The 14,965-nt window shown below is 33.0% G+C and overlaps 1 protein-coding gene and 1 pseudogene across 1 annotated transcript; both read left to right on the top strand.

Annotated features, from left to right (window-relative positions):
- Window positions 1–4,426: 4,426 nt before the first annotated feature.
- LOC141666433 (uncharacterized) lies at window positions 4,427–9,194 on the top strand (annotated as a pseudogene).
- Window positions 9,195–9,588: 394 nt separating this feature from the next.
- LOC141666424 (uncharacterized) lies at window positions 9,589–12,716 on the top strand. Its single transcript, XM_074472424.1, has one exon. It carries the CDS (start codon window positions 10,327–10,329, stop codon window positions 12,121–12,123), a length of 1,797 nt encoding a protein of 598 aa, XP_074328525.1. The 5' UTR covers window positions 9,589–10,326; the 3' UTR covers window positions 12,124–12,716.
- The last annotated feature ends 2,249 nt before the right edge of the window (window positions 12,717–14,965 follow it).

The following is a 14,965-nucleotide window of genomic DNA, read 5'->3' as shown; positions in this document are numbered from 1 at the left end:
AATTTAAGGTAGATACTACAAAGAACTTTCATGGTGAGCCTATATTTCCCAAGGATGAGCCAATAGACTGGGAAAATTTGCCTCAACCTGAACTTAATTTACCAATCTTCAACAAGCTAAAGAAGACAAAGACAAGAGCAATCAAAAAGGTCAATCATGTGAAACTCGGAACCAAAACCTTAACCAAAGCTCAACCAACTGTCAACAAGGAAGATCTTCTATACATCTGTGATATCAAGGAATTTTCAGATATCAATCTCTATATGGATGAATTAGAAGAAGTGAGGGGAATTGATGCTCACAAGAATCTCCCTGAAAGACTGATGTTCAAATACAAGGGTGGGAAAGAGTTCATATGCCCCCTTCACAGAATTCTTCAAGAAAGTTGTTCTGTTTTGATAAAGATCTTCCCATCCTTCAAGAAAAATTTTGGATTCAATGTGACATCCAAGAAATTGGTTCTAAAGAAGATAGAAGAACTCAGGAGCAGAAAAGCCTCAAATGCACTTCCAAGAATCTCTATACATTCCCTTCATAGGAAATATAGTGCACTTGAGGCCTTACTGACTGATGGAATTCATGGATGACAAAGGTGTTAGAAGATTCTTCAGATTGGATGACCAATTGAGCATCTCAAGCAATGAGACTCTATTGAAAATGCAAGCAAAGTTGGATCTGTCAAATGCTGAAGAATTTGAATTTCACAGACAACTCCAAAATCAAATAGAAGAAAACAACTGGAAGCTTGGGAAGAAATCTAGACAATTAAGGAAATATAAGACATCTGCTCAGGCTAGAGAACCACCTTGATAATGATTGTGAGAACTATTTGTACACTTTACTTTGTTCAATTTTCAAATAAACTGTAGCACTTACTAATTTTATCTACCATTATTCATCTGTTCATTTTGGGTGTTTTGTTATCATCAAGTTTCTCTTAATTTATGGCTACAATCCCAGTAGACATTAATTGGGGGAGATTGTTAGGAAGATGTTGTGAACTTGATGATAAGTTGAACAAAGTACCTTAGTAGATTTAACTTAGTATTTTTGTAGTTCTCGACGGATGTTTTACTATAGTCCCTACAGATAAACCTTATAGTCCCGACGTATGACATTTGAACATCCATCGAGAGTGTAGCTTATGTAACAATAAGTATTGCAGCACATTTATGCAAACAATAATGTTTTAGTTGAGTAGATTATGTAGGATTCTTTAAGTCATATTGACAACTATATTGATATGCAGAATAGGTTGGCTAATTGTAAATATAAGATGTCTTGTAATTCTGCATAAGTGAAATAGAATCAAGTGACAGAAAGACTCCCGATGGATGATCTACAAAGGCTCCCGAAATATAATCAACAAGGCTCTCGACGGATGATCAACACAGTCCCGACGAATGATAATATTCAAAAAAACTGTTGACAGTGACAACACAGTCACATGCGTCGGGTGTTTGCAAATGGAATGTGGCAGCCTAATTGTAGGATTTAGAGAACAAAGAAGTATTACCATTTCCATGTCATAATGAAGATATTCAAAGATGCTGGATAGAGTAATGTAGCAGCATAAAGTTAGACTAGATTCAGTTTTTCTTATTGTCTTGTCTTACTATTATGTAACTTGGTGATATATAAACCAAGTGTAGCAAGTAGAACAACTAATTGAGTAAGCATAATTTTCAGAGGGATAGATTAAGCTATATATGTTAAGCATTTCTCTATAATTCTGTAAATTCTCTTGTAAGCAGCTGTGTGCGATTCAAGCATCACAGAGTTCTCAACTTTATATATATCTCTGGTGGATAAGTTCAAATCCACCAGAAAGTTTTAAAACTTTGTGTTTTACTGCTTTGTGTTTTGATTTCTACTTTATCCTCATTCCGCACTTCTAGCAAAATCAAACACAGTTATATATTAAGTAAGAACATTCTTAAAATTAGAAGAAGAAGCTAGAATTACATTCAACCCCCCTTCTGTAATTCTTGTTGCGTTGTTTGGGAATAACAATACCTAAATCTGAATAATTCAAAAATCTGGATGATTAATAAATCTGAATATGAATGAATAATATCGTTTGACATCTACCTTTTCTAAACCACAAAAAATAATGTATAATCAAATTTTATATTATAATAATTTGAATTTTTTTTGAAATTATTATTTTTTATTCCAAAAACAATATTTTATAATTTTAGAATTGCAACTTATATAATAATTATAATAAGTACATAAATAAATAAGTTGACTATTAATTATATAAAAAGTTCAAAATATTAAATTTTTTCAAAAAATATTGAGTAAGAAAATGGTTCACTGGACAAATATAATTCTTACAAATAAAATCATATCTATACATTTAAACAATTTTAAAGATGAAATAATGGAGGATAAATTGATAGATGAGTAGTAAAAGTAATATTGCATCACACGTTCAAATTCATTTCATGAACGGTTCATGTAGAAATTTTAGCAGGAATGGTTCAGTTCCATATGAACGATTCATAAAAGAAAAAACTGAAAACAAACAATCTTATTGTATGAATCGGCCAGCTTCAACCTCATGCAGACCTCTTCAGGGGCAAACAAATGGCCTTAGTATAAAGTAGAAGTCCCATCAATTAAAATATGTCATGTATTACTGTCACAATAAAAAATGCTAAAAAGTATAAAAATATATAGATTGGGGTGAAAGGATACGCTCTAGTTGAGGAGTTTCCGAGTATAAACACCTATACTTTGAGGCTAAAAAGGTTAATAAGAGCATCTCCAATACTTCTTAGCTATAATAATTGGCTAAATAGTGTGAAATACTGATTATCTAAAATTTACTGAATCTGTAAGAAATTTTTGTTCAATGGAGTTGGCTATCATGATTAGCTATATTTTAAAAATAGTATGTTATCATTATTTCAAGTTGTTATAAATGAAATATTTTATTTTGATATGGTAACATATGATGTGACATTTGGCTTCAGCTTTATAGAAGTTCAACAAATATGGCCAAGAATGTTGACTATATTTTTAGCCAACGGGGATTTATCATCGGAGTGAATAATTTTTTACATAATTTTTATAATTGAATAATTTTTTACCAAATTTTTATAATTGATATTTATGGTGTGCTACCTATATTTTTACCTAATGGGTTTTTAGCAATGTTTAAAAAATCGGTCTAGGAGGCCGCCTAGGCGGCGCCTGGCCGCCTAGGCGCTAGGCGATGGTAAAACGCCCCGACTCGGATCTAGGCTTTTTTTTAAAAAAATCAGGTCAAAATCGGGATTAGACGGGCTAGGCGATAAGGCGGTATATGCGGGAAACAATTAATTTTTTTTTATATTTTTATAATTTTAATTCATTAATTTCATAATTTAATACAATGTCATCTCAATTTCTAATATAAAGTATTGGTAAAAAGTAAAAATTAATCTAATATATTTATTTTCTCACTTAAAATATGAAAATGATATATTATAATTAGTTTAAAAGTGTGAATTAAAATATATTTAATATTTTAAACTCAATAATTAGTATATAACGAATGTTAAATGTGTAGATATTGTTTAATACCATTCTAATTTCTTTTTTCAAACAGATATTTGACATACTTATCATTATATAATTATAAAAATTAAAAATAATATTTATATTCTTCCGATTAATATTCTGATTAATCGGTCCGATTAATCTCCGACTTGCCGATTAATCTCTCGAATGTACCCTCACCGCCCTGTAGGGGTGTGCACGGTTCGGTTCGGCTCAGTTTTTACCGAAAACCGTTACCGAACCGTGTATGTCGGTTCGGTTCGGTTTCTAGCTATTAACCGTAACCGAACCGTTCGGAACAGTTATTTTCTGTTCGGTTAACCGTTTATTGGTTTCGGTTTTTTTCGGTTTTTATTTTTTTTTAAAAAATATTTATTTAATATAATACTAAGAATATTTATATACGTTATTTAATATAAATCTAAGAAAATTAATTATTTAGTATAATATAACAAACAAGTAGCATCGTTAAATGAGGGATTCGTATTGATGAATTAATAGAGTTATAATATGAATGACTATCGAGCAAATGCAAGTGCAAGTAAATGACTATCATGATCCATCAACATGCCCAACAACAAAAGGTTTTTAAAATTCTTATATAAATTTGGCAATTATCATATACTCATATTTGTATAAAATAGATAAGTAAATAAATATATATTAAATATTTTAAAATAATATTAGCGGTTCGGTTTTTCGGTTCGGTTTTAAGGATAAAAGGGTAACCGTTACCAAACCGTCCGGTAGATTCGGTTCGGTTACGGTTTTTATCGATTTCGGTTTTTTTGATACGATTTCTCGATTTTTCGGTTCGGTTTCGGTTTTTCGGTTTTTGTTTGCTCACCCTGCCGCCCTGGCACGGTTGGGAATTTGTGGAACACTGGTTAGTGGTTTTTAGCATTGAGATGCACTAAGCCTTTTAAAAAATTTCAGCGGGGGCTGAGCATAGGATTGGCAAAGCATCGGTAAAGAAAATGAAGATGGCTTTCACTCCATTCAAATCGGTGCTTTCTTCCTCTTCTCTGCCTCGTTCTTCAGCTACTGTAAGTAGTTTTTGTTTTAAATTTGATTCCTATTTTGTTTTATTCTCTACTTACACTAACCCTAATTCAAAACCCAAACTCCCCTATATTCCTTCTTCATCCAATTGTAATGCTCAACTTCAATTATTACTTTACGAGAAATCCAAGGTTGGTTTCGATAAACTCGATGATGCTCTTTTAATGTTTGATAAAATGCTCAAAGTGAAACCTCTGCTTCCTGTTATTTGCTTCAATCAATTGTTGGCCGCTCTTGTTCGGATGAAGGAGCACTCCGTTGCTGTCTCTATGTTTAGCGAAATGCGTCTTCTAAGCCTTCCAGTTGATATTTTTTTACCTTTAATACGGTCATTAAATGTTGTTGTCACTTGAATAATACAACACTTGATTATGCCTTTGCATTGTTGGGCGGAATCACTAAACATGGTCTTGTTCCTGATGTTGTGACCTACAACACTCTCGTTAAGGGCCTTCTTTCTCAAGACAGGCCTGTCGAGGCTGTGCATTTGTTTAAGAAGCTTGTATTATTCAATGAAGTTCAGCCCAATGTAATTATGTATAACACAATCATTGATGGTCTCTGCAAAACTTCTAATACTCCCATGGCTGTCAACTTATTTAGATCTATGGAGAAGAAAGGTTGTAAACCGGATACTATAACTTATAACGCCATCATTGATGGTCTCTGCAAAACTTCTAACACTCCCATGGCTGTCAACTTGTTTAGATCTATGGAGAAGAAAGGCTGTAAACCGGATACTACAACTTATAACACCATCATTGATTCTTTATGCAAAGATCGACATGTCGATCATGCTTTAGGTCTTTTTTCTCAAATGACCCACAAAGGCATATCACCAAATGTTATAACCTATAACACATTAATCCAAGGTCTTTGCCACCTGGATCGATGGGAGGACACTTCACGATTGTTAAGTGAGATGGATTTTATGAAAATCTCCCCAGATGTGCACACCTATAGTATCTTGGTTGATGCATACTGCAAAATTGGGATGACAGATGATGCAAAGCATGTTGTCTAACACAATGATTCAGAATGGTGTATTTCCTAATGTAGTCACCTATAATACACTAATGGATGGGTATTGTTTAAGGGGCAGAATGGACAAAGCATTGGAGGTGTTGAATACCATGAGGAGGACTGGAATAGCACCAACTTGCTATAGCTTTAACATTTTGATAAATGGCTATTGTAAGAGGCAGAAAGTAGACAAAGGCATCAATCTCCTCAAACAAATGGCGACTGAAGGTTTGAATCCTGGAGTTGAAACCTACAGCACCATCATACATGGTCTATTTCAGCTCGGTAGACATGGTGAGGCACGGAACCTTTTCCATGAATTGCTAAGTAAAGGTAATAGACCAAATATCATAACATGTCGAATTTTGTTGGATGGCCTTTGCAAGAACCAATGCATCGTTGAAGCAATTTCATTCTTTGGATTGATGGAATCTAAGGGCTTAATTTATGATATTCAAATATGTAATATCTTCATAGACGGTCTATGCAAGAATAGAAAGCTTGATATGGCCAAAAATATTTTTGACAACCTTGCTTCAAGAGGTTTGGAAGCGAATGTCAGAACACACAATATAATGATTAAAGGCCTCTGTCAGGAAGGGTTATATGAGGAAGCAAAGGATTTACTTTTTAAGATGGAAGCTAGCGGCTGTTTTCCAGATAATATGACTTATAACACGATCATCTGTGGAAGTCTTGTCAATAAGAAATATAAAGAAGCAGTTGTACTGATTGAGACTATGCGAACTCGTCGTTTCTCAGCGGATGCATATACCACGTCTATGGTACTAGACTTACTTTCCAAGGAAGAAATGGACCCATCTGTTCTTGCTTTCCGTAAATGGTTTTTACAATAGGTAATGCAAATTTTATGGTAAAATGCTATACGTTGACATTTCCCAACTTTCTCAAGGATTCTGCAATAGCAGTACGTTTTATTGAACAAGTAAATTTTCGGTCAGCAACTCAAGAATTACGCTCATTTGGTAAGCTCCTGTAGAGACATTATATGAGTAAACATGAATCTGTCTGTGTAACATATTATTGCTGCTTAAATTACTATTAAATGATTTTAAGTCCATGTATGTTACCCATTGTGTCACTCTCTTTTGTTTGATCAAATGCTTCAAATTCGGCCTTGTTCTACTGTATACGATTATAATCAACTGTTAGTTACTTTGTTTAGATTATGTTACCCTGGCGTCATATTACAAATGATGAATAGATAGAAGCAGCCACTCTTGTTCCACTGGCTAATGGATGCAAGCAAGTATTCCTGGTATATCAAGATGCCACATGCTAATATTATTAAGGAATTCCTTTCTAAACATTTAACCATGTTCGCTAAATAAATGATTCATGTAATGCGTGCTTATTGGCTTCTACTCGGGTTACTAACTACCCATTTGCAATTTGCAAAATCTCATTCCTAGTGTAATTACTTTTAGATTAAAGAATATGTTAAACAGATTCCATACTCCACATGATTATTTCTGGTACTCTGTCTGGGAAAGATTTTATACTACCGTATTTTTTAAAACATAGAGTAGTAAACAGTAAACAATTCGTTGTAATCTTTTCGCCACTAGGGAGTAGGGATAAAAGGCTTATTATTATGCCAAACTTGTTGTATGAATTTGCCATCCATTAAAATTTTACCACTTTAATTTTGATTTTACTTATTCTGACATCATTTTTAATCTGTTTAGGTTGGTGATCCTCTTTAGCTTCCGGCCACTGTGATTTCTCCTGTTGCTGAGAAATATAAGGAATGCATATATATTGGAAGTATTGTCTAAATTAGTTTATGGCAATGATGGCATCTCCATCTTCATCTTATGCCTCCATTACAACATTATAAGTTTTGCTCCTACACTATGTAATAAGAAAGGGATGAGTTTGTTTAAGAGATTTCAATAAGCCGGGTATCGAGTACAGATGTTAAAGACCAAGTACCTCATGCACTTAAAAGGTATTTTAAACAGCCTATGCAAAAATTACCATGAAGACTTTGTATCTTTACATTTCTGATTGACTTGTCAGTTGTCTCAGTGCTGCAACAGATGGCTGCCTTAAGTATTGTGTATACTGCCATTTCTGAAAAGTTTACTATATACTGAAGGGCAGCTGAAATTTTATATCATCTGTACAATATTTATATTACTGTACAAGTACGGGACATGTCTATTTCACTTGCATGATAAGAAACTTTCTTTCTAAAGAATTCTACAAAGAGGCCTTGGAGAATGGTCCTGCTGTTAAAATTGAAACTACACGTGCATGGCACAGATACAGCTGATTTTGTCCTAACTGTTTTTTCTATTTACGTGGGAAAAGAGTCCCAGCCTCTAAATAGCGGATCTTGGGAAAAAGTTGATGAGGCTGAGCTTGTTGTGCTAATGTATCAGAACTTATTAGCTGGATTTGCGGAGCTCAAGTCGATCTCTCAATTTGCTATTATATCTTCCTATAGATCTGAAGGTCTTCAGCGATAAGTTTAAGGATCCCTTCGGTGAAGATTCAAAGAAATTTGTAGACATTAACACTGTTATTAAGCAATTTTTTTTAACTTAAAGGCTATTTGTTTTGTTAACAACAAATTCAAGTTCATCGATTGAGATAAATATGGTTCGATTAGATAGCCTTGGATATCTTTGAATTTATACTTACAGGGTGCATCTTGTGCATTATGTGTGTCTCACTATCTCTCTTGCTGCATAAGTTGTAACTTCTGTTAATGTGGCCTCTTTCAGGTGCAGGGAAGAGGAGGTGTTGCCATATTTTCTTGTGTTAGGGCAAGCATAGATAAAGGCATCGGACTGGCTGCTGATACTCGGAGAATGAATGTTGTATTACAAGAGCAAGGTCTTCTGTTTGGGTAATAAGTTTGAAGTCTGTATTGTAAAGCCGTGTCTTTGTGTATACAGGTGGTAGGTTCTGCGACAGCGTCAACTTTGAGAAAAGACAAGCACTAGAAGAATCATATCGAGAGTGCAAAGAAGCGAAATGCTCTCTATAAGGTAACTTTCTTCGAGTAAAGTTCCTTTAACATTTGCATCTCCTTCTCAACATCTAAAAAACAAAATCGCGAAATTATCTCCTACATCACCAGATTTGATATCTACTGTTAACTCAAGTTCTTCTGCATTTTTTAGCTCAAGTAAACAAATAAATTCTCCTTATTTGGCTGGTTGAAAAGAAGATAAGAACTGAAAATGAAATTTCTAAGCTGTAAAGTTTATTTAAATATGTGACATGGCTTATGTATGTAGATGCTAGCGTTAGATTCTTGTTGCTGCTACTGATGATGCTGCTAAATAAGAAAATTGTTTATTTTATTCCTCCATTCAGGTTTTGAAGGCTTGTATGCTGATTATTTAGTGACGCGAAATTGCATCCATGGAGATGAAGAAGGCTGTACCAGAATTACAAGAAGGCTCCGGGGACTTTGTAATTTGTACTATTTATTTCTTTTTATGCTATTTTTGACGGTTAATGTTACAATAGAAAATCTTATATATTGCAGAGAGAGTACTTTAAAGAATATATATATATATATATAAATCAAAGTTTGTGTCATATGAGTCCTGACAAAAAAAAAGTTTGTGTTATGAGTTGTCTCAAATTTATAATATATTATAGAGATGTTTCAAGGAATTCAAAAATAAATAACAAAAATAAAATTTTAAGGAATTTAGTGATTATTATATGGATTATATAATTATAAATAATCTCAAGATTATCTATAAATTACATTATGAATCTTTTCATAGTTTTAGCGAAGATTTTTAAATTTTGAAAATAATAATACTTCTTTAGAATTTTATCTTTTTTGTAAAAATTTCTTTAGAATCTTAAACTGTTTCTGTTTGAAAGAATTCAAAAATTATAATCTTAATTAAATGATGCAAAGAATGCGAAAATTATACAGATACAGATCAGTAAGCCATGAATTTAAATTGAAAAAACCTCGATAAATTAATAATCTTATTAAATTAATAATTTCTTGTAATACTGAGCCCGGCCCTTTATACTAAATTAATAATTCGCTGAATTTATAAGATAATATTTTTTTTCATTAATGCATATAAGTATCATATAATATATAAATTAACAATTACATATTACATCAAAATTATAGATTTTTAGGATGCACTTTTATAGTAAACCTCAATTATAACCAACTTCTTTTTAAAATTGATATTGCCTTATACTTCAGCTTGAATCTTTTTTAATGATTATGGAGTTCTGGCATAATATGTTCATATTACAAAATTACTTAATGTAATTGTTACTTTAAGAATCCGGTAACATTCCAAGTACTTAGTTAAATAAGGTCCTTTTATTGTTGTGGTAAATAGGACCAATGCTGGTCATAGCCCATAGGGCATGACTTAAACCATTTTAAGAACTTCAGGACATTAGGTGATGTATAATTAAATAAGTGAATGCTTTCAATTTACTTAAATTCATAAATATTTCTTAATATTATTTTAAGTATTTAATAGACGAAAATAAATTATTATTTTGAGAATCGCATATGTTATAAAATTTTAAATAATATATCTCGATAAATTAATAAAATATTTATCGAGGTTTTAGTGTAGGATTATTATATTAATAATTAAAATGAGATGAATATTTTGTAATTTGAATGTAAATTTCTTAAACTGAACTAGAATTTGGGATATAATGAGACCAATGCTCCTAGTTCTCAGACCTTCAGCTTCAGTCACATCTCTTGTATCTTTTATTCATTCACACTCTCACTTCTCCACCACCCCTAACCCTCGTGTTTCCTCAAATCCAACTCATGCACAACTTCAGCAACTACTTCTTCATAAATCCAAGGTTGGTTTCGATAAACTTGACGATGCTCTTGTTGTGTTTGATAAAATGCTCCTCATGAAACCTCTTCCTACAGTTTTCGACTTTGCGCAACTATTAACAGCTCTTGTTAGAATGAAACAATACTCTGTAGCTCTCTGTAAGTTTAGAGATATGTGTATTCGTGGCATTCTTGTTAACATATATTTTTTTGGTATTGCCATCAACTGTTGTTGTCACTTGAATCGTGTCGATTATGGATTTTCATTGCTCGGTGGAATTGTTAAACGTGGTCTTGTCCCGAATGTGGTTACCTACACAACTCTTATTAGGGGATTACTATATCAAGATAAGTCTGTAGAAGCAGAGCATTTGTTTAAGAAGTTACTTAGATACAGAGAGATTGAACCAAATGTAGTTATGTATACTACCATTATTGATGGCTTGTGCAAGACAGGTCATACTTCCATGGCGCTGATGTTGTTCAGATATATGGAGAAGAAAGGTTGCTGTCCTTATACTGTGACTTATAATGCCGTTATTGATTGTTTGTGCAAAGAAAGACTTGTTGATCATGCTTTAGGCCTTCTTGCTGAAATGAGTAAAAAAGGCATACCCGCGGATGTTGTAACCTATAACTCATTAATTCAAGGTATGTGCAATTTTGATCGGTGGGATGATACTCGGAGATTGCTAAGGGAGATGGATGGCAGGAATATTATTTTAGATGTGCATACTTATAGTATATTGGTTGACGCGTATGTTAAGGAAGGGAAGGTAAAATATGCAGAAGATGTGATAGAAATAATGACTCAAAGAGGCCAGTATCCAAATGTAGTCACATATAATTCACTCATGGATGGATTTTGCTTGCGGGGAGAAATTAACAAGGCATTAGCAGTGCTTGAAACCATGATGACGAAGGGGATAACTCCCGATGCTTGTACTTACAGTATTTTGATCAATGGTTACTGTAAGAAGTTGCAGGTGGACAGAGCACTAGATCTCTTTCATCAAATGCCTCTAAATGGTTTGACACCTACAAATGAAACTTGCAATAGTATCTTGCAAGGGTTATTTCATATGGGTAGACATATTGAAGCACGAGAATTTTTTAAAGAGAAGATTTTAAATGAAGGTCTTAATCTAGATATTGTGACATTTAGTATCTTGTTGCACGGTCTTTTCCAGAACCATAATGTTGCTGAAGCATTGTCCTTGTTTCACATGATGGAATGCAGTGGGCCAATTCCTGATCTATACATTTATAATATTCTGATTCACGGATTGTGCAAGCACGGAAAAGTCGATGAAGCAAAAAATCTGTTTTGTAATATTCCTTTGAAGGGTTTACGGCCTGATGTCAGGACTTACACAATGATGATCCAAGCACTTTGTCGAGAAGGATTACTCAATGAAGCAAAAGAACTATTTGTAGAAATGGAAGCCAACAAATGCTTCCCAAATGATGTTACCTATAACACACTGATCCTTGGTTGTTTACACAATAAGAAGTATAATGAAGCAGGTATACTCATAGATGAGATGCGTGCCCGTGGCTTCGCTGCAGATGCATCTACCACATCTGTTTTGGTGAACTTACTTGAATCAAACATAGAGGATCCTGCAATTCTTGCTCTGCATAACAAGTTGTTGTCGTAGTTACTTTGTTTTATTTCAAGTCAACCTTTGATAGGCACAATGATGCTCTTCATGTGTTGAATAATATGCTTCGAATTGGACCTTTGCTTCAAGTAGTAAGTCCTATCCACTGCTAGCGCATTGCTATACATTTAACAATTTTGATGGATGCATTTTGCAGTTTAAACTATGCATATCTATGGATCTTTACAGAAGCATGCAAAGCTTTAAAAATTGAAACCCACAGTTGAAACATATGACATTTTAGTACGTGGGCAATATCAGCTGGGTAATTCCATTCACAAGTTCCATATTAAGATGCCTAGTTCATCAGAAGCACCGGATATGACTCTTTGTGCTTCCATTAAGTCAGGTATCATCTGTTACTAAATCATTTCTTAGTAATCACGAAGGTTATCATCTCCGTTTACATTCCTAAAGTTGTCCTGCTCGTAATTTTTTTCGTTCTTTTGGAAATATCTTGACATTCTGAGCTTCACTTAATTACTGTTAATCCTCTGTAAATTGATAACGGACAGAAATTTTTTATAATTTATTGAGCTTAAAGTATACGCTATCGCTATACTGTTTGGATCAAGAAAATATATTATAATTCTTAATTATAGTGTTTTATCAATTTTTTAAATTTTTTTGTCAGTATGTTTTATCAATTTATTGATTATTAAATTATCTATATTCTACTATATATCATGTATTTGATATAAGTAAGATGGATTTTATCCAAATTTAGGTAGTCAAGTACATCATTAGATCTATGATTAAATAAATAACAACCATTAGTAAGTATAAATCCTATTTTTTACTATTAGATACCAAATTACACTTGACATAATCTGATTGTCATATCACAGTTGTAATTTCCCTTAATGCCATATCATTATACCTGGGAATTTTTTTTCGGATCTCTACCGCTACTCAACTTGGCTCAAATCCAAACAACTATGAAATTGAAGAGAATATAAGAAGTTTGTAAGGTTAAAGGCGACTTGTCCAAATAAATGAAAGAAGATTCCGATACATGTGTATTTTGTATTAGATGATAATATCATAATGTAAAATAGAAAACAGCTGAAAACTTACAAAAACTTGTAAATTTTTAGTAATGTAAAAATATTTACAAAAAGTTATGCCTAATCAGTTTCGGCGGTAAGGGTTATATTGGCCGGTTTAGATATCCAGACAGAAACCGAGCCGATATAATTCTTGTAATAACTCTTGTAATAATTACGATGCACTATAAATAACTAATTTATTTATTTTAAAGCGGATACATAAAAACAAAATGTTTCGAATGTCCCCGTTTTACTAAATATACTAAGCAAATAAAGAAGAGTTGTCCAATGTATATCGGAAAGAATGGAAAAAAAAATTGCTCATATTTTGGTAAAGAGTGTAAAAACTTAAATTTACAAATTACTGGATTTCCGAGTTTCGAATGACGCTAGATGATTCGTTGAAAATTGTATTCACTTGTATAATGTTAAAAATTTTCGCTTTTGACCTTTTCTGTTAAACAACTATGAAGCATATTTTAATATTAGGAGCCCTATTCCATTTTTTTACTGAGTTAGAGTTATATTGATAAAATTGTGAGACAAGTCTAAAATTTATAAGAACGAAACAGTTATTTTAGCAAGTTAGGGCTCTTAAGAACCTTACAAACTAAAAGGAGGGATCAAATTCAAGTTGAAAGCAGATGAGAACATAAACTAGACAATCATGCTTATCTATAAATATTCGGTTTGCCCTTGCCTTATCTTCGAGTTGGTGCTCTATGAGTCGTGGAGACTCTCACCTTTTTATTGTCTCTTGCTTTGGTTTGAGCCTCTCGAACTTCTAAATGTCCTAGGAAAATAAAAATCATGCCAAAAGTCCAGTGAAAAAAAGAATTGTTTCTTGGGTAGCTAAGCCAGAGCCCTCCCCTTTTTCTTACATCACAAGTTCTGCACACTTAAACCTGATACAGGGTCTATTAACTCCACTTAATTTTCTGTTCTTGTTTGCGTCAAAGTTAAACCATGGGTCTTGAGCCGCAAGAACCTTATTATACATATTAATAATTTAGCATATTTTTAATAAATATTTTTAATCCATTATTGTTAGGGAAATCTGTTAAGATGATGATCTTGTCTTTTGTGTATGAGTTTGTCATACTTGCTAAACTTTCAGCTCCAAATGTTATAATGCAATTCAAACATCAATATAAACACCAATATCAATGATATCTTGCCAAAAAAAAATAGGAAAAAAATTGTCTTTTACGATGGTTGTTAAATCGATTATTATGTAGTTTACTTTAATAGTTTATAGAAGTAACTAGACTAGTTTTTATTAGGTGGCCCATTTATTTTCCTCGCCCCTAGGCCTCCGAAAGGTCAGGTTCGGCCCTGATTAGAACTGAAAATATATACTCAAGCTAAAAATTAAATAGACATTCCTAGGGGTGTGGCCATTATGATCGTGTGGTCGAGCCCTCATCACATTCATCTCAACATAGATAGTAGCAAGTTCCCATCACTCCCTATATGGAGACCCAGATAGAGCGAGGAAGTCAAACTCGAGGGACTTGCCTCGGGCTGAGCATTCGGCCGGTTCGATTAAAATCAGAGCCGAATAGACCGAAAATCTGAAATGTCATTTTTATTTGGGCTGAACCAGACCGAAGTTGTGTTATGAACCGAACTGAACCGAACCGAAATAATTAGGTTCGGTTCGATTTTGAGCCAAACGGACCGAATTGTTTTTAAAACAAAAATTAAACCAAATTATAAAATAGAAAACATAATTAAAGTAATGTGATATATACAGTTCTAAGAGTGTATAAATACAATTACAAATTAAA

Source organism: Apium graveolens, chromosome 1, assembly GCF_009905375.1.
Source record: "Apium graveolens cultivar Ventura chromosome 1, ASM990537v1, whole genome shotgun sequence".
Classification (NCBI taxonomy): Eukaryota; Viridiplantae; Streptophyta; class Magnoliopsida; order Apiales; family Apiaceae; genus Apium; species Apium graveolens.
This window is presented reverse-complemented; position numbering and strand designations above follow the sequence as displayed.

Excerpts from the sequence above, each read along its gene's own strand:
- LOC141666424 (XM_074472424.1), top strand. The coding sequence starts at position 10,327 with ATGAGACCAATGCTCCTAGTTCTCAGACCTTCAGCTTCAGTCACATCT.